At 41.6% G+C, this 20879-nt stretch overlaps 1 protein-coding gene across 3 annotated transcripts in view; it reads left to right on the forward strand.

Moving 5' to 3' along the window:
• Positions 1-20879, forward strand: part of ABCA3 (ATP binding cassette subfamily A member 3) — a 211043-nt gene that overhangs the window by 71468 nt on the left and 118696 nt on the right. For all 3 annotated transcript variants that reach the window (XM_033914147.1, XM_033914145.1, XM_033914146.1), the window contains exons 6-8: positions 4424-4683; positions 17516-17632; positions 17783-17903. In XM_033914147.1, coding sequence (XP_033770038.1) covers positions 4424-4683; positions 17516-17632; positions 17783-17903 — 498 coding nt within the window. The remainder of the gene's footprint in view (positions 1-4423; positions 4684-17515; positions 17633-17782; positions 17904-20879) is intronic.

The raw sequence follows: 20879 nt of genomic DNA on the forward strand, positions 1-20879 counted from the left end.
ATGGGAGCATTTAGGTTACAAATCGGTTGAACAAGTTTGTTTTTACTAGTTTTTTAATCCTTAGATAGGATGAAGAGTGCATTAAGTTGCTCAGCCAGTTGTTCATTTGGCCTGCTTGGAAAGCAAGTCGGCAGGCCTTTATTGATGGATGGGTGAACATGTGGACTCTGCGTGTAGGCCTGCTGGGACAGTCCAAGTTGAAATGTGTGACCAGGTATGTGGGGGCCAAGCCAAGTATAGATTTGCAACAAAGACGGGCAAATTTGAACACAACTCTTGCCTCCAGGGGCAGCCAATTAAGTTTTTGGTAATAGGGGGTTATGTGGTCCCATTTTTTTATGCCAAAAATCAGTCAGACGGCTGAGTTTTGGATAATCTAATCTAATCCTTAGGTTTGTATACCGCATCATCTCCACTTTCGTAGAGCTCGGCACGGTTTACAGTAGATGAAATAGGAAGGAACTACAACAAAGGGTTAGAGGTCAAAGTATGAATTAGATATGATCCTGAACGAGGGAAATCTCCGGGATCCCAGCCAACATGGATTCACCAAGGGTAGGTCATGCCAGTCCAATCTAATCAGCCTCTTTGACTGGGTAACAAGAAGACTGGACTCAGGAGAGTCCTTGGACGTCGTGTACCTGGACCTCAGCAAAGCGTTTGACAGCGTCCCACACCGCAGGCTGCTGAACAAGATGAAATCGATGGGATTAGGAGAGACTCTAACCGCATGGGTTAAAGATTGGCTTAGTGGCAGACTTCAGAGGGTGGTGGTTAACGGTACCCTCTCTAAAATGTCGGAGGTGACTAGCGGAGTGCCACAGGGTTCAGTCCTGGGCCCACTCCTCTTCAACATATTCATTGGGGATCTGACTCAAGGGCTTCAAGGCAAGGTAACCTTATTCGCTGATGACGCCAAACTATGCAATATAGTAAACGGCTATAATCTACAGGATGCTATGGAGCAAGACCTGCGTACTTTAGAAAGTTGGTCCTTGATCTGGCAGCTGGGCTTCAACGCCAAGAAATGTAAGGTCATGCATCTTGGTAACGGAAATCCTTGCAGAACCTACACCCTGAATGGAGAAACTTTAACCAGGACTACGGCAGAATGAGACTTAGGAGTAATCATCAGTGCTGACATGAAAGCAGCCACTCAAGTGGAGAAGGCTTCATCTAAAGCACGGCAGATGATAGGTTGTATCAAGAGAAGCTTCGTCAACAGGAAACCTGAAGTCATGATGCCATTGTACAGAGCCATGGTGAGACCTCATCTGGAATACTGTGTGCAATTTTGGAGGCCACATTACCGTAAGGATGTGCTCAGAATTGAATCGGTTCAGCGGATGGCCACCAGGATGGTCTCGGGGCTAAAGGGTCTCCCGTACGAAGAAAGACTGAGCAAATTGCAGCTCTACACTCTCGAAGAGCGTAGGGAGAGGGGAGACATGATTGAGACATTTAAGTACATCACGGGACGGGTCGAGGTGGAAGATGATATCTTTCTTCTCAAGGGACCCTTGACCACAAGAGGACATCCGCTCAAACTCAAGGGAGGGAAGTTTCGTGGAGACGCCAGGAAGTACTTCTTCATGGAGAGAGTGATTGAGCATTGGAACAAGCTTCCAGTGCAGGTGGTCGAGGCACGCAGCATCCCAGACTTCAAGAACAAATGGAATACCTATGTGGGATCCCTACGAGGTCATGCCAAGGGATAGGGTCACTAGGACTTGAATGAGTAGAGTGACAGTATAATTACAATTATACTTTAGGGGGTCAGTAGACTTAAGAGGGTGGGTAAGTAGTGTGGGCAGACTTGATGGGCTATAGCCCTTATCTGCCGTCATCTTTCTATGTTTCTAATATTTAGATGACTTGGGATGCCAGATGAGTTTTTTGAGGACTTGGGAGGCTTACATTTTTGAGAAAAGCCAGGTTTTCAGATGTTTGCGGAAAACTTGGAGAGAGCTCAAGTTCCGAAGAGGGGAGATAAGGTTGTTCCAGAGCTCAGTGATTTTGAAGGGGAGGGAGGTCCCTAGCTTTCCTGTATGGGAAATGCCTTTTAACGAGGGGAAGGATAGTTTTAATTTGTGGGAGGGTCTGGTGGTATTAGGGTTTGAAGAATTCCAAGAAAGAGGGATAAAGGGAGGAAGGATACCGTGTAGGATTTTGAATTTTTATGTGAAGAAAACAGTCTACATCCACAGCTTATGCTAGAGTGTGGCGAGTGTTCCAGTCATCTTGTGATCAATGGGATGTTTCACCATTTTTATTCTTTGCTTCCACAAATTTTAGACTTCCTACAAAAAAGGCTGTCTCAAGGTCTGGCATACAATTCACTGAGGGTGCAAGTAGCAGCACTAGCTTCTTATAGGGGTCAAATATCTAATTCTTCCTTGGCTTTTCAGTTGGATGTGGTTCTTTTTTTGAGAGGGATTAATTAGCTTAAGTCCTCTCTAAGAAATCTTTGTCCAGATTGGAATCTTAATCTAGTTTTGCAGACGTTGCAGCGGACTCTATTTGAGCCACTGAAAAGGACGACACTCAAAGATTTTACAATCAATACAGTGTTTCTCGTAGCAATTTTCTCAGCCTGAAGGGTTTCTGAGTTTCAAGCATCGTCTTGCAGAGAGCCGTTTTAACATTTTTCAGATATGGGAGTTACAGTATATACAGTTCCTTCTTTCCTTCTGAAGGTCATGTCAGATTTTCACATCAATCCTTGTTTTTGCCCTCCTTCAAGGAGGGGGTTCATGGACAGCATTTCCAGGATTTGAGACTCCTGGATGTTCACTGGGTGTTTATTTTGTACTTGCTGCTGATTTCTGGAAGTCTGAACACCTTTCTGTTCTCTTCTCCAACTCTAAGAAAGGGGCTTTGGCCTCTAAGGTGACAGTCGCAAGATGGTTTAGAAGGGTGATTTGTTTTAGCATATAATACATTTTGACACATCAGGCACATTCTACGAGATCAGTGGTAACCTCTTGGGCAGAGTCGTGGTGTTTTTCTTTGGAGGAGATTTGTCGGGCAACAAATTGGTCTTCTCTACACGCATTATTTAAACATCCGTTGGACATGGCAGCATGAGCAGATGCTATTTTCAGAGAGTCAGTCCTGTCGGGGTGCTTTCTGGGTCCCTCCCAACATAAGGAATGCTTTACTACATCCCACTAGTCTCTGGATTCATCTGCTGATGCTGATGCTAAGGAAGGAAAAATTATGTCTTATCCGATCATTTTCTTTCCTTTACACACAGCAGATGAATCCAGGATCCTACTCTACTATTTCGAGTATGAGTTTGGTTTTAAGGGATTTGTATGTTGCGTTTTAATTGGATTTTGTATCTTTTTTTTCAGTGTGGGAAAGGAGTTATAGCAGCATCAATTTCACATTCTTTGTTATGAGTAATATTAATTGACCAGGAGGCTTGACATCCAATAAGCCAGAGTGCAAAGTCTGAACTCTCTTTCCACCTACTGGTAGATAGGCACAACCCACTAGTCTCTGGATTCTTCTGCTGTGCCTAAAGGAAAGATTATCAGGTAAGATGTAATTTTTCCCTAGGCTTTATCTTGAAAACATGATTGGTTTGGCCAAAATTAGAGGCCTGGAAACAACTACTGTAGGTCAGAAGTTTTCAACCCCTGTCCTTGGGACACTAAAGCCAGTTAGTTTTTCAAGCTATCCACAATGAATATCCATGAAATAAATATGCATGCATGGCCTCCATTGTATACAGATCTACAGTATCTCATGCATATTCATTGTAGCTATCTTGAAAATCTGACTGATGGGTGTTTTCATAAGACTGGGTTGAGAACCACTTCTCTAGGTCATTACTTAGTATATTAGATCACAACAGCCTCGGCACATGAACCTGTCATTTTTTTTCTTCATGTTTGCTTGAGATACATATAGAATCTTGGTGTAGATCAGCAACTCCCTTTCCTCTTTCTACTTCCGACGGGCCTTAGGAATTTTCTTTGCTAGTTGGGAGCATCCAGTCTGCTGTATATTTTAGTACTCTAAATATTCTGAGGCAACCTAGTTTCTGAATTTGTTTCTTCAAGCTATGAGTCTTGCTGATAGCTGCCCAGCCTGAGGATGGTGCAGCCTGTACTATTTTCATGCTATTCATGTTATCGAATTCAGAGTGGTCTTACCTCTATAGTGGATCCTTCCAGGGCTCTGAGTACTGCAAGGAAAAGAGAGGATTATGTTGGAGAAAAATTCTAGGGAATCTCATGCACTGTAGACTCCATAAAACCATAGATCTCTTTGAAACACACATGCTGAAGCAAGCTTCAGATGTTTTATGAAACATAACTAATCTGATTTGTGCCAATTTCCTAGACAACTCTTGATCTATCATGTGCTGGCTATTATTAACTGGCTGCATGCCTATATTTTTGTCCCCCTGCAGGTTATTTCCGAGAAGGTTTCCTAGCAGTGCAACATGCAGTAGATAGAGCCATAATGGAATACCATGCCAACTCCTCCACATCTGTATTACTTTCCCAGGTTTCTGTGGTCATTCAACGCTTCTCTTACCCAGCATATGTCAGTGATCTCTTCCTGATCGCCATCCAGACCCAACTTCCCCTGCTCTTAATGCTCAGCTTCACCTATACCTCCCTCAATATTGTGCGGGCCGTGGTGCACGAGAAGGAGAAGAAGCTGAAGGTACCAAGGCAGAAATGCAACAGTGTGCATAACTTGGATTCTGATTGGCATACGTGTTTTTGAATGTCTTAGCTCGGACATATAGAGGACAATTCTGTAATGGTTCTATAAAGGAACATAGGTGCCTTCTTTACTTTATAGGATCCTAACCTAACTGGGAATATATTTGCTTAATATATTTAGGTATGATGATTTTTTGTCAGTTGCAAAACTGTTAAATATGTTAGTGCCTAATTATTGAACTGAAAACAAAATGTGGAACCAAGTCCTGGACTTCTAAGAGTATAAAATGTGAAGTTTATTGGTATAAGCAGCAATTCAAAAATATCACAAGGTGCTAAAAAATCAATCTCGTACAACGCAAGTACACTGCATGGAAATAAGACCCTACATGGGCTGTGTTTAGGCTTTTTCAAGCCTTCCTCAAGGGTTCTGAAAGCATAATCATATTTTAAACGGACAACATATTTACAAATAAAAAAAGGAGAGTGGGGAAAAAACCAGAAAGTTAGAAAATGGTCAAACCAATCAATATACAGTCAAAATGCACATTGATATATCATATGTATAGAAAAATGAACTACAAATATAGTGACGGGCATGGGAAATAATAAATCATACAACCATGGACATGGATTTAACTTAAAGTATGACCTTGACCAATCAACATACATATTAACCTACACAATGATATCCAAGTATATAAAAAATGTATACATACATGCTCTAAACTTTAAAATACAGTGACTGGCATACAGTAAGAAAATAAATATGTACATTTACTAACCTTAAATTGCAGATGCAAGCATTTTAAAAACTATAAGTCATACAGGTGTAAACATAAGTCCTTTAAAAATGCAATAAAAAATAAATATAATACATTGTGATCCAAATTCTCAGCACAACCCGTCAAGCATAAATTATCTATCTGGCGTGATATGCAAGGCCTCCATGGTGCGATATAGAACAAAATAACCAGACAACCACCTGTTTGGGCTAAGTAGAAGCAACCAAACAGGTGTTTTACAGAAAACTTGGTAAATCACCCGCAGAAAAACTAGTGAGAGAATATGGGCTGAAAGCCCATAAGTGACCCAGTTATGCCGCTAACTGCTGGGGACAGAGCGGTCCTGACGCTGATAACCTGTAGATATAAATCAATCAATCAAATAAATAAAGGAGCTCCGGCATAAAATTCAAAACAATACTGAAGGTAAAAACATGGTTTGCGTGCCCGATTCTAAAATCATTAAACTTGACTTCATTTATGACGTGTGCATAAAAAATTTAGACCCTAGACGAAATGTACTAAAAAGTTTGGGAAACCGCAAAGCTGTTCAGTACCAAAAGAAAAAATCGGAGCTAAACGTCATTGAAAGTACAAACATTTAAACCCTAAAAATATAATGTAAAAGCAATATAAAAGCGATGTTAAAATTTAACTTACTTTGAGATGAGTGCTTGTGTGGAACGATGATTGCCGCATTAGTTGAAAAATGAATCTGAAAGTTTAAATATGTGCGAGGATGTAAGCTGTTAACGTCGAATTAGAGAGCGCCATGGGGCAAACAAAAAAGGCTCAATTATATGACATCATAACATAAACAAACCAGGGGTAAAAATACAGTATTTGCATCATCAAGCTAATGGACATAGAAAGATCTACATCCATAAAATAAAAATGCCGTCAATCTTAAAGTGATAACAAAATATATGTATGTATGCTGTTTATGCTAATGGAAACCTAGCATGTATTAAAACATCCAGAGCTTGAAAACGGTATGAGTAAAGTAGGTATTTATCTGTGCTGTAGTCAAAAGGATCTAACTAACAGCTTTACAGATAACAAACACTCAAATGTGTAAAACTGTGAAAGCCAAAAAATATATGTAGGACATATGAAATGATAAAATCATTTGTATACCGATTTAAGACTTATAAAAACTGTATATGACACAGACGAACATTCCAACATACAATGATATGTGTAACAAATATATTGAAACTCAACATAACATAAGCTTTGTAGGTTGTCCTCGCATACCATTATCTATGTGGTTAGAGCATTGAAATCCATCTTGACATAGGCCATGTGGGTTATTTGGCATACCGTAACCTATTGTGATTTACATTATATTACATTAGAGATTTCTATTCCACCGTTGCCTTGCTGTTAAAGGCGGATTACAAAAGAATTTTTAAAAAAAACGTGTTACAAGAAGAAGATATCTGGTAATTTCTAGAGGAGATAAAGAGTAGATGAGGTTGCTTTGGGGAATCGGGAAGGTATTGGGAAGAGGGAAGGAGCTAGCGGTATTAACTCATTGGTATAAATGGTATATCACTTTGTTGATGTGATAAATGAAAACAGTGACCTGTTGAGCATCAAAAAGTAGAAATGAAGAAATGGAAAAATCATAGGAAGGATGCTAATTTTCTGAATTGAGGCCATGTGGGTGTATAGTATTTAACTCAAAGATCATTTTCTGTTCCATCTTAATGAGTGTCTGATTGCAATTTCCGCCTCTCCATCTTGGTTGTAAAACCTTGAGAATGAAATATTTGAGATCCTGAATTTGATGTTGGAAAGAGATCAGATGACTGACCATGGATGCTGTTGTAACTTGTCGAAGAATGCAGCTTCTGTGCACTATGATTCTTGTCTTAACTTTCCTTTTGGTTTTACCTACATAGAGCTTATTGCATGGACAGATTATGACATATACCACGTGGTCAGTATTGCAATTACAGTCTAACCGCGGTTTACGAGTGTTTTGCAAGACGACGAGCAAAACATTTGTAAAATCTGTGACTCGTAAACCGAGCTTGACTCGCTATACGAGCGTGTCCCAAAGTAAAACATCACGCATCCCCCCTCTCCATACCTTGCAATGCACGCATACCGACTGCAGATTTTCTTTCTAATTCTCTTCCACTTCAGTTTTGCCTTTTAGGGTATCCAACCTGCTGCGCCGGGCAGCCTGCTCGAGGGCAATGCTTTTGTTCCCTCTGCCGCCCCTGGAGGATTGCCTTCTTGCCGGCTCCCTCCTCCTTGCTGTGTTCGCTTGGGGCCGCGGGCGGCAGCTCCTGCATGCCTCCTGCAGCTGGCCCGGAGACGTTCCTTCTGATGTTGCGATGTCAGAGAGAGAGCTTCCGGGTCAGCCGTGGGGGGCACGTGGGAACCGCTGTCCGTGGCTTTGAACGAGCACTGCGGCAAGAAGGAGGAGAAAGTTTCAAGTTTTAATAGAGATTTGATTAATCACTTAATCACAATTCTAAGCGATGTACATAATAATAAAATCACAAAGTATGGGGAACAATACAACGGATAATAAAAACAAGGTCCAACAGGACTATTGACAAACTTAACAGAACTAAGAACATAAGGGAGGGAAGGGATAAGAACTACAAATTATTTAAAAGTTAAAGGGACATACAAGGGAGATACATAAGGAAAGGGAAGTTAAAAAATTACTTCAATAAAATTAGGCAGAAAAAGTAAAATTAGTTGGAAGACTAAATGGCTAATTTTCAAAGGCATCTTTTAAAAGAAAACTGTTTAGTTTACTTTTGAATTTTTCCAAGTTGTTTTCTTCCCTCAAGTGAATAAGAAGTGAGTTCCAAGTTTGGGGGGCTGTAACAGAAAAAATCAATTGCCGTCTAGTATTAATAATTCTAAGAGAGGGAATCGTCAGCAAATGCTGTTCAATAGATCTCAACGTTCTATTGGAAGTATATGGAATTAATAACTTATAAATGAAAGCTGGAGTTTTGTAAAGAAGGGATTTGAATGTGAGCAAACATAGTTTATATGTTATCCGGTGAGCAACCGGAAGAGTGCGCTTTTTGAGAAGGGGTGTTACGTGATCAAACTTCTTGGCTTTGGATATGAGCTTGATAGAAGCATTCTGAATAATTTGTAGGTGCTTGATTTCATTTTGAGCTATTCCCTTAAATAGGGCATTGCAGTAGTTGATTTTAGAAATCACAAGAGAGTGGATAAGGATGTTGAGAGATTTAGTGCAGAGAAATTGTGAAACTGAGCGAATTTGACGAAGTCTGAAAAAAGTTGATAATGCTACTAATGTGATCATGAAAGGATAGTTTGTAATCAAAAAATAATCCCTAGAATCTTAATATTACTTACTGGTTGCAAGGGAGAGCCCTTAATAGAGATTGGAAAATTCAATTTTAAATTATCTTTCCACGGAAAGAGCATCACATTTGATTTATTGACATTGAGCGCTAGTCTATTAGTATTCAGCCATTGGTGTATTTTTTTCAAGTTTCATATTAATTGTTATTGTATCCAGAGGATTATTGGTATCTAGCGGATGTGGGAGCTGAATGTCATCAGCATAGGCAAATACATTAAAACCAATGGATTGGCACAGTGTCATCAATGGGGCAAGAAAAATGTTAAATAAAAGTGGGGAAAAAATAGACCCTTGGGGAACACCATATGTAGTGGAAAAACTGTCAGAAGTTGCGTTATTGAAAAATACAGATGAGGTACGATTAGTAAAATATGATACAAACCAAGAAAAAACCTGGTCTGTAATGCCAATAGATTGGAGTCTGTTTAACAAAAGCTCATGGTCGATCGTATCGAAAGCGGCTGAAAGATCAATCGAAATTAGAAGAACCGATTGGTGATCCAAGAAATATTGGATGGAGGTGGTCATGTTCTGTAGAATGATGCTGTCTAAAACCTGTCTGGTTTTGGGTGCAAGATGTTAGTTTTTTCAATAAATTCTGATATTTGATTAAATACCACCTTCTCGGTTAGTTTTGCTAAAAACGGAATGTTAGCTATTGGTCTGTAATTTGATTTGTCCTCAACAGTAATTTTATGATCTTTAATAATTGGACGGATAATTGATTCCTTCCAGATTTTTGGCATGATACTTTGTTGAAGACTCTCACTAACTAGGGTGAGGATAAATGTACCTAAAATCTTAAAATAACGCTTAAGGAAAAAAGGCGGTATTGAATCTACTTGAGAACCCTTAATATTAATAGATTTCATAAGAGCTTCAATCTCTAAGGTTTGGTATGTTAAATTGAGAACATTTTGAAGATAGTGTCCCAGGCTCGATTTTGTTCTTGATCTAGAATTGTGTATTGATTTGTGGTGAAAGTTGTCCTAATCCTATTAACTTTATCGATGAAGTAGGTTGCAAGTTCCTGAGCAGTGGGAAAGATGTCCGCTGCTTGATTTTTGTCGTTTACTAGAAGATGTAACTGATTTTAATATAGCATAAAAAGAGCTGAGGAATTTTTAGCCTTCAGAATTTGACCTGAATAAAAATTCAATTTTGCCTGATTTATTTTTGATTTATATAGTTTTGAGTGCTCTTTGAATAACTTGGCGTTGACTAGCGATTTGTTTTTTCTCCACTTACGTTCCAAGGATCTAAGTTGCTTTTTTTGATGAGAGTAAGTTCAGCTGTAAACCAAGGGTTCATAAGTTTCCATGCAGAGATAGATTTAGATTGCAAAGGTGCTACTGTATCTAATAATAGATGTGTGGCTATAGTCCATTGAGTTAGAGAATCATCCAGTGAAACAGTCTTTGAATCAGAAAAATCTAACACAAAAGCTGAAGAAATTGATTCAAAAGAAAGGTTATTAAAATCTCTGAACTTGATCGTCTGATGAGATATTTGAGTTTTAATGTGAGAAGTTATATGCGTTATTGAGATCAAATAGTGGTCTGACCAAGGGACAGGCGAACAATAATTTACAGAATAATTGGCGAGTGTCGAAGTAGGGATTAGGGCCATGTCTATTGTATGCCCTACTTGATGTGTTGGCTCTGAGATCAAGAGACATAAATCTAGTTGGTTGATGTGAGATAAAATTGCTTTGGTGTAGGTATTATTGGAATCATCAAAATGAATGTTAGTCTCCCAAAATCAATGGGTTCAAAGTGGAGGAGCTGAAATCAAAGAGAAGTGATTGCAGTTGGGTTAAGTTCTCACAGTTAATAGGAGTAACTGAAGTAGTAGGTAAAGAAGGAGAGCATCTAGTTTAGGTCTGGTTTGGAAGGAAAATTGTAAAAATTCAATGGAAGAATTTTGCTGGTGAATAGTCAATACCTGTAATAAGGAATCGCGAAAAATAATAGCTAATCCTCCTCCATGTTTTTGACGACGAATGATTAAAGAAAAATGAAAATCCAGGAGTACAAGTGTAAAAGATAGGCTTCATCGCCTTCAGTAAGCCAGGTTTCAGTTAAGCAAAGCACATCAAAAGAGCGCTGAATAATAAGATCTTTGAGCAAGTGATATTTAGTTTTGATGGAGCGAGCATTAATTAAACCTATGTTAAATTGAGTATTTTTGAAATCTGAGGAAGGCGAGATTAGATTAGTGAGGGCTGTCTGGTAAGATAATAATAGAACATCTATATGTACTGAGGAGCGTGAGAAAACAGAGTTGTTAATTAACTTATAAGGCCGGTGTCCCAAAATAACTGGAATGGGAGTAGCGAAATTATCCATATTGGGAAATGCAAAGATTGCGACGGGTCTCTGAAGAGATTGATTAAACCAATGGTTTTTTATGAGGAAGAAAAAGAAGTAAGAGAGATATCTTGAGTAAATAGGAACCTTTAAACGACTTACATGTTATGGTCGCTAGATTTTTCAAGGCGCACAGCAATAGCGCACAAAGGAGCGCATTAAGGAGCATGAATTGCTCCTTAAGCGCGCTCCTTTGGTGCGTGCCAAAGGCATGTGCCGCAAAGAGCCTGGTTTTAAACGGCATGTACCGGTGTTAAGGGGCGGAGTCCACAATGAGCTGCCACTGTGCGGCGGCAGAGAAGCCTTGAGGGAAGCTGTTGGGAAAAAATAGCAAGAGCAAGTGAAGCAATTAAACTTAAAACCAACAGTAAAAACAATAAAATGACAACAGATAATAACAAAGCCAGCATGAAGGTAGGCCACCGCGGCACAGGGAGGGTGTCCAGGTTGGCCTCGAGGGGGGGGGGGGGGCACGTGGGAACTGCTGCCTGCGGCTTTGAACGAGCACCGCTGCAATAAGGAGGAGAAAGCCGACATGAATGTAGGCACCCACGGCACAAAACGAACGAAAAAGAAGTTATAAGCTGCAAAGGCCCCAGGCGAGGTTGGTTTGGCTGCGGAAAGAGCCCCAGTTCTGTTATGTTTATGTTGGCCGCCGGCAGCAACAGCAACGAATTGCCCGAGCCTCCATTATATCCTATGGGGAACTTTGCTTTGATATACGAGCGTTTTGGATTACGAGCATGCTCCTGGGTTGTCAGTATCACCTCTATGCTGACGACTCCAGACCCAAGTCTCAACCTGCCTATCTGACATTGCTGCCTGCATGTTTCACTGCCATTTAAAACTGAACACAGACAAGACTGAACTTCTTATCTTTCCACCTAAACCCACCTCTCCTCTTCCCTATTCTCTATTTCTGTGGATAACACTATCATTCTCTCTGTCTCATCAGCTTCCAACCTCAGAGTCATCTTTGACTCCTCTCTCTCTTTTTTCTCTGCACAAATCAGACCGTTAAAGCAAGTTCTCGGTAAACCAATTACTGATTAGATCAAGTTTTTGGTTAATTTCCTGAATATCGTTCATATTTTGCATTTGAATTGGTGAAGTAATTGAATATCATTTGCATAAGTGAAAATGGTAAAGCCGATGGATTGCACAATAGTCAGAAGTGGGGCCAGGAAAAGGTTGAACAGCATAGGTGACAAAATGGAACCTTGGGGGACACCAAAATTCTGCAAGTATGGCTCTGAAGAGGATCTGAAAAATACAATTTGAACCATTCTAGAGCTGCTTGGAGATGCCCAAAGATTGAAGCCTGTGCAGGAGTATCGAATGCTGCAGTTAAGTCCAATGACACTAGAAGGACGGATTTCCTAAGAAATACCTAATGGAAGTTACAAGACCTAAAAGTGAAAGCTCTGTTGAATGATGTGGTCTAAAGCCAGTTTGGTTAGAGTGTAAGGCGTTTGTTCGAAGAAAGGAGTCAGTTGATCAAACATAATTTTTTCTGTTAACTGAGCCAGGAATTGAATATTGGCTAAGTCTGTGGTGAAGTTTTAGATGGAGTTGTAATTTACATGTGTACCTTTTATGTGCTTAATTTTATACTCACGAACAGATGCCAGCAAGTTCAGTTTAAGTGCAATTTCAGTCTGTTTGTGTTCTTATGTGCTTTGTGAAATAAGCTAAAAATAGATTCCTATGAGGGCCATTTTCGAAAAGGACGTTTCACACGGAGGCACAGAAATATCCATTTTCAAAAGGCAAACCACTAGACATCCAAAATAGGTGTGTTTGTTTGTTTGTTTTTTTTGTTTTGTTTTTTAAATCGCCTACTTGGACATCTTGGCCAACAAGACATCCAACCTTAGGACACCTAACTTTATACCCCATTTTCGACCACAGAAACATCCAAGTCCAAAATGTTCAAACCCAAATCATTTGGATGTGGGAGGGGTCAGCATTGTAATGGACTGGCCACATAGACATGCCAACAGAGCAGTAGGGTACCTTAGAGGACACATAGTATAAAGGGTGCCAGGTGTACATCTCACCATAGTTGTCTTAAAATTTGATTAGCCCCCCCCCCCCCCCCGAACTTACTATACCCACCTGTCTACTACCCCAATAGCCCTTAAGGCTACAGGTGATTAGAGTGGCTTATGGGCCTGGGTTCTCCTCTCTCTATGGTTCACCAGCTCATCCATCAGGCTAATTAAGAGGCCTATGTGGTGATGCTCTACTAGGCTTTCCTATACCATGTGCTGCTGTTCTAGAGACAGGTATATACTGTTTCATTGAGATTTTATGGGGTGGGAAGAGGTGAGTAATCACTTGGGGGAGTTTGGGGAGGTCATTACTTAATCCCTCCAATGGCCATCTGATCAGTTTGGGTACCTTTGTGGCAGTTAGACACTTTTAAAAACAGGTCTAGCCCAAAACGTCTTAAGTTCCATCTAGAACATCCTGAGAAAGGTTCTATTACCACCACAAGACATCCAAGTCTAGCCTGCCCATAACACACCTTGGACGTCTTTAATTTTTTGATTGAGCCTCTGTGTCCTTCATACATAGGCCCCTGTTATGAAATTACTTCAGGACAATTTTTTTTCTCTTTATGCAAATTTACATTATAATACAAGACAAAACATCTTGAGCAGAACTTTTCCAAAACATGGGTACAAATTCAGGAAATCACAACTTACAAAAAGGAAAACTTAGACTCATAAGAAGAGAGAATCCAAGAAATCCAGGTCCCAGAGAGACAAATTAAGTGAATACAAAGAAAAGAAACTGCATTTACCACACAATGATTCAATCACCCAAATGCAATACAGCTACTCCTCACTTAATGACCTAGTTCTATTCATATGACTTGGTTGATAAGTGAGAAGTGTCTGAAGATCACTCCTATTCCCCCCCAACCTTAAGTTCTGCACCCTTCCATAGCTTACCGTAAAACCCTAGTGTCCCAGCGGTGAAGCAGGGCAGGGGTGATATTATACGCTCCTGCCCAATGAAAGCCGTGATTTAAAAATGGCTGCCACAAGTTCCCATGGCAGTCTTGTGAGACCGCAGGAACTTGCGGCAGCCATTTTTAATCATGACTTTCACGGGACAGTAGCTTAGGAAGATTGCTCCTGCCTCGCTTGACAATGGTTGGAGAGCTGGTCATAAGTTTTGGGTGGCCATTAAGCAGATAGGTCGTTAAGTGAGGAGTAGTTGTATTCATATAAAGCTTACTATTTGTAACTTAAGTAGCATCTAAAAATCATGTACCAGTGTCCTAAACAGAATCATGTCTGCCCTAATAGATAGACGCTTAGCTCCCTGATTCTCTAACTGGCTCTAGTTAGAGAATCATACCTTAGCCTGATCACAAAATTAGGTGGCTCAGCTGCCTATCTTTGCCGAGGGATCCCTTGCCATCAGCTGATCATGGCAAGGGTATCCCTGATCAGCTGAACTGGCAGGACTCTCCAAAAACTGCAGCTTCAGAGAGTCCTACCGGCTCAGCTGATCGAGGGAAAATACCCCTGCTTCGATCAGCTACCCCTGCTTCGATCAGCTGAGTCGGTTGCGGCAGAGGTTCCCCTGACACCCACCCCTGAAACCTTTCAGGAGGGATGACCACTCCCTCCTGCTGCTGGCCCCCCAGAAGCACTGACACCCCCTCAAGCAAAAAGTGGCAGAGGGATGCCCACTTCTTAATGCTGTTGACACCCCCAAATGGCAGACACCCCCAGAACACCCCCAACACTCCCCACTCCCATACCCTTTTGAAGTATGCTGGCAGAAGGAATACCTACTCCTTCTAGCTGGCAGGCCCGCTTCATCCAAAATGGTGGCCTTCTCCTTCTCGGTGCATCCTGGAATGCACCGGGGAGGGGCTTAAAGCCCTGATTGGCCCAGATGTCTAAGGCCCCTCCCATGGGGATGGGTGTCAGTGGGATCTCTGCCACAGCACGCTCAGCTGATTGTGGCATGGGTATTTTCCTCCTGATCAGCTGAGCCAGCAGGACTCTCCAAAGCTGCGGTTTCAGGGAGTCCTGCTAGCTCAGTTGATCGGAGATTTCCAACTGTGTCTACTTTTTAATTTTTTGAAATGTAGACCAGCATTTTGCTGGCCTACATTTCAGGTGTTTGTCACAGCTCTAGGGAGATGCCTAAGGCCACTTCTGGGTGAAACCACACTTACACCCAGCCTTGGGCGAGTTTAGGTGTCCCTACCCATCTCCCCAGACCTGCGACAAATGCCTACAGTGTAGGCGTCCTGCCTTGGGGAGGTTTGGTGTGTGTTTTTTTCTTTTTTCTAAAAACGTGTGTCCCGATTGGCTGGCAGATAGTGGGAGGATGCCTACTGCCACCTACAATTGGGATGCCTGTTTATAGAACCAGTCCCTATATCCTTTTGATAAAATAGGCATACAGAACCAGCCCCACTGGTGTTCAAAAATGAAGTACACATTTACACCTAATCCAAAACTGATGTACATTTGTGCCAGTATATAAAATAAAATACCTTGTGCATACAAATTAAAGTGCACATGTACATCACAAATTACAACTCTGCTACATGGACTATACGTAGGTGTTTCCAAACTTTCAACAAGTGTACCTTTTTTCTGCATGTAAAACAGGCTTTATACACAAAGTGCTATATAGGATCATGGATATGATAGTGAAGGAGCCTAATGGTTATCATAGTGGGTTGAGAACCTGGGGAACTAGATTCAATTCAGAAACAAAAAATACTTACTGCACACAAAATATTTATGTAATTATACCATGTTGTTGCTTAAACATAGATATAACTGTGCAATTAGTGTATTGGAAGGAAAACCTCGGGTCCCTGTTTGCCGCTTGCTATTACAACTTAGCTTGCAAACCAAAATGGGACCAACATCATTGGTTATAGCCTCCCCCTATCATTTAATTTAAACCTTTAATTTCTAAGCTCATCAAAATGATTAATACTTAGCTTTAGCTTTCATGCCGGACTTTTGCCCTTATTGTAACAGTAGTGCTTTTTTTTAGTCAGCTGTCCGTTCCAGGAACCCGTTTTTTGCCTTACAAAAGGCAGGGGAGGTAGGATTGGGCAGCTGGAGCGCCGGTGGGTGAAAAAAAATCACTCGCTGTCTGCTCCGACTGCCTCTTCCTGTAGTAAAGTTGGGCTACTTTGACACGCAGCTCCTGATTGGTGTAGCCTGACTTTTCTACAGGTCGGAGCAGACAGCGAATGAGCGAGTCCACAAATTCGTGGGGGAACTCAAACTTTCCTGGAGCTGAGATGGATGCTAGTGGCAAAAGCCTCACAATCATAATTTGTTCAAACTTTTATCTTTCATTTTGAAAGCAGTTGAAAAACTTGTTTCGGTTAGATTTTTGTTGTTAGGTGCCAAGCCGAAAGTCATAACATGGGATTAGAACTGAACATAAGCAAGATGAAGATCAGTTAGATTACGCTTGACTAAATGATGGCTCAGACTCTTATTTTAGTTGAAGGATCCTGCTTTCCTGTTTGAGGTGTTAAACTTTTTGGGAATACTTGTACTTAATTTTTTTTTTTTTTAAATCTTTATTGGTTTTCAAACTTCGACAGTGCAATACAATTAATTGCACATAAAATACTGCATAAAATGCACTATTAACTACACAAGTAATACATAAAACAATCTTTCTCCCATACTCCCAATTATTAATACAATAAGACATATGATGTGATTACAATATTATAATTAAGTAATTTAAATCCTCAAAATACATTTACCCACCCTGGATGTGTAAGGAAATCTAAGAAAAGGAAAGATACATGACCCTTATTGCAAGGTAACAAATGTATTCAATGGGCTCCACACTTTATTAAATGAACTACTAAATCCCATACATTCCACATTTATTCTCATATTTATATGTACTTAATTTTTTAAGTCTATAGACATGTTCATTCCAAGATTTTTAATCGTTTTGTGAGGTTATTATTTACTAAGAGGCCCTTTTGCTAAAGCTTAGCACATATTGACATTCACTAAGTGCCACATGGCCCATAGCTGTAAAATAAGACATGTGGCATTTAGTGCGCACTAATATCCGTTAATGTTTGCTAAGCTTTAGTAAAAGGGTCCCTGAGTGTGATATTGAGAGCTAGGTTTAGATATTTGGTAAATAAGGGTAGGGTTAGGATGGATATTCAAGTCATTATGGTACCTAATAGTAAAGTGATAATATAAGAACAGATTTTAAATTAAATTATTAGTTATGAATGTTTCCAGTTTAATGATTTCTCTGGGACTTTTCCAGGAGTATATGCGCATGATGGGACTCAGCAACTGGTTGCACTGGAGTGCATGGTTCCTAATGTTCTTCCTTTTCCTGCTTGTGTCCGTCTTCTTCGTTACTGTGCTTTTCACTGTTCAGGTTAGTACCAGCAGGGTTCCCTTTTACATTAAAACAGTTTGAGCCTTGACAGTAAGAATCTAGAAATATATGTTAACAGAGAGAGATAATAAACTTGAGACCCACTGAATGCATGTGAAGAGCCCTAACAAACCTGTCTTTGTTTTAAAGGTGAGTAAGCAGGGGGCAGTCCTCACCAACAGTGACCCCTCCCTGATCTTCGTGTTTCTTGCGGTCTTCTCCATCTCCACTATCTCTTTCAGCTTCATGATCAGCACATTCTTTTCCAGAGGTAAGACAGTACATCTCGGTCTTCTGTCATGAGCTCTCCTGCACTTGCTCCCCCCCACACCATTACCTGTTTTCAGAATTTGGAGGTGAGTGGATTGTTTCAATTTGTGTCCTATCTGTCTTGAGCTGTGCAATGGGTGTGGCATTCTAGACAAGTGGGTAGTGAGTCCAAACTCGCATTCTTTGCAGAAGGCATCAGTCAGTTTTAAACTCCTCCTTCCTCATTGGAGTGTGCTTCTCCCCCCCCCCTTCAGTTTTTCTTTCTGAACACTTGCAGTAAAGTGTGTGTCTGATCTCCTGTTTAAAACTTTTTTCAGGAGGGTTTTTCTTCAATTTTTAGAGGCTTTCGGTGCTCCCAGTATTTCTGGAGTAATTCTGCCTGGGAGAAGAAGCCGACTTGGGTTCTACAGCTGGCAGGCCAATCCCTCTCTGGTACCTGTTAGCCAGCCTGCTTAATATTTTAGGAGCTTGGAAACTGTTCCCTTCTAAGCTAGTTTGCCCCCTGATTTTTTTCAGAAGCTTGAGCACAGACTGATTTGGCACCTGAAGTGGTCCTTGTCGGGAACTCTTAGGGTGCCGGCTGCTTGTCGCCTCCCATCTTCAAGTGCGCATTTCGGTGGGGGTAGAGGTCTAGCCTGGTCTTTCTCCAGCTGTCAGCCCGAAGATTGTGGTATTTGGGAGCTGAGCAATATCCATCTCCAAAGTCTAGCTAAACACATGAGCTGAAGCAGCTTTACAGCACAGCAAGACACAGCGAGTATAGACTGTTAGTCTATGGGAAAATCAGGGGAGCCATTCAGAAAGCTGCTCAGTGCCGAGCATCAGTGCCAAAGTGCACTCCTACTCGGTACTGCTCAGCGGCAGAAGACAGAACTTGTGGCAGCAAGTGAATGACCTGGTTAGCAGTGGAGCAGGAGCGTGGAAAGCTCGCTCCTGCCCGCTACACCTCTGAAACACCAGGGATTCCAGCGGCAGAGGAGGTACAATGGGCAGGGAGGGGAGACAGGGTGGTGAGCCTTGGAGGGAGGGAAGGGGGTGTGTGCAGTGCCTGGCAGGGTGGGGGCTGGGTGCAGAGCCTGACGGAGGAGGAAGGGAAGGGGGCTGGGTGCAGTGCCTGGCAGGAAGGGGACTAGGTGCAGAGCCTGACAGGGGAGGGATGGGGTGCTAGGTTCAAATCCTGGCAGGGCACTTGGATATTAAGCCACCCGACTTATATGCAAGTCAACCATTTTTCCTCCTTTTTTTGGGTAAAAATGGGGGTCTCAACTTATATTCGGATCGACTCATATTCAAGTATATATGGTAATTTATTTTGTTTTTTAAAGAGAGAAATAAACATATTACACGTTGGGGAATGTATGAGCTCCATAAATGTTAAACTTGAAGTTGTTTTACACTGCTGTTTTTATTGGTTCACACTGTTCATAAATTGTGTTTAGTATACTTCTTGCAGAACAGACCTGTGTTATTGGGGAGGGCCCCTGTACCCCTCCTTATATTTTGTTATGAGGGCTATCACCTGCTTTGATACAAACTGAAAGGGGTAGCACACTCCACTGAGGAAGGAGGATGTGTGTGGGTTTGAATTTATTGCCCACTTATCCAGAATGATACACCTATTTACAAGAAAGAAGATTATGGAGGTAAGAACCTAGGGCTAGATTCACTAAGCCCACCGATCATGTTTGCGATCGTGTACCGACCCAATTTCCTCCGACCCAATTCACTAACCTCTGTGCCGATTATTCTCCGATCCACGCATGCAAATGAGGGGAAATGGCATGCACTGACCAAAATCAGGAACACCGACTGGGCTGGGGCTGGACGATCAGCAAAGAAGCGACTGCTGGGGACTAGTCGCTCACGTCCTTTCTGACTGCCCTGCTCTCTGCCCCGACTCTCCTGCTCTCTGCCAACTTCAGTAAACTACATCTCCTGCTCTCTGCCCCGACTCTCCTGCTCTCTGCTGACTTCAGTAAACTACATTTCCTGCTCTTGCCGCACCGCTCTCTGCCCTGACTCTCCTGCTTGCCCTTCCCCGCAGTGTGAGCCTGTGGTTTTACCCCACGGGTTTAAAGTGGGTTAAAACCACGGGCTCGCAAAGTAAAAATAAAAAAGTTTCTGTAAGCATGCGCAGACCATCTGCAGGCAAAGAAGATGGTCTGCACATGTGTCGGGATCACTCTGTAGCGATACGTGCGGTCAATGGGGAGCGTGCCTCTGATCACCCCCATTTGCATGAAGACGCGTTGAGAATCAATTGGCCTGCCACGGATCACCCTCAGATCGGGTAGAATCGGTGGGCTTAGTGAATCTAGGCCAAAATCTTTCTTTTTAAATAATTCTCACGTATTAAACTAATATCCTGAAATTCATACTACCCCACCAGTGCCAAGTAGGATTGAAGCATTGTGTTGGACTTAAGCTGCCTCAGTTTGCACTATGCCTGATACTAAAAGGCCCAGATGTAGGTATAAGTTGCAGCATCTGGTACCAAATTATGATAGGTTTTAAAGTGCCACTGCTGTTATTGCCATACCACTATCCAGGCCTGCCACTGCTAACATCTTTGCAAACCAGTTGAGCAGTAGTACCGTGTTTCCCTGAAAATAAGACAGTGTCTTATATTAATTTTGGGTCCAAAAAACACACTAGAGCTTATTTTCGGGAGATGTCTTATTTTTTTTTTTCATGTACAATGATCAACTTTCCCTTCCTCTCCTCCGCTCCAATTCTTCCTCTTTCCTTTCTCTCCCCCACATGTGCAGCATTTTTCCCCCTCCCATGAAGCAGAATCCTTGAGCAGCATCTTTCTATCCTTCCCTCTCTCCCTCCCTCCCAACCCCCCCCCCCCCATGGAACAGCATCTTTCTATCCTTCCCTTTCTCTCTCCCTCCCTCCCATCCCCCCCCATAAAGCAGAACCCTTGAGCAGCATCTTTCAATCCCTCCCATTCCCCCTGTGCAGCAGAACCACA

The sequence above is a fragment of the Geotrypetes seraphini genome, chromosome 11 (assembly GCF_902459505.1).
Source record: "Geotrypetes seraphini chromosome 11, aGeoSer1.1, whole genome shotgun sequence".
Lineage (NCBI taxonomy): Eukaryota > Metazoa > Chordata > Amphibia > Gymnophiona > Dermophiidae > Geotrypetes > Geotrypetes seraphini.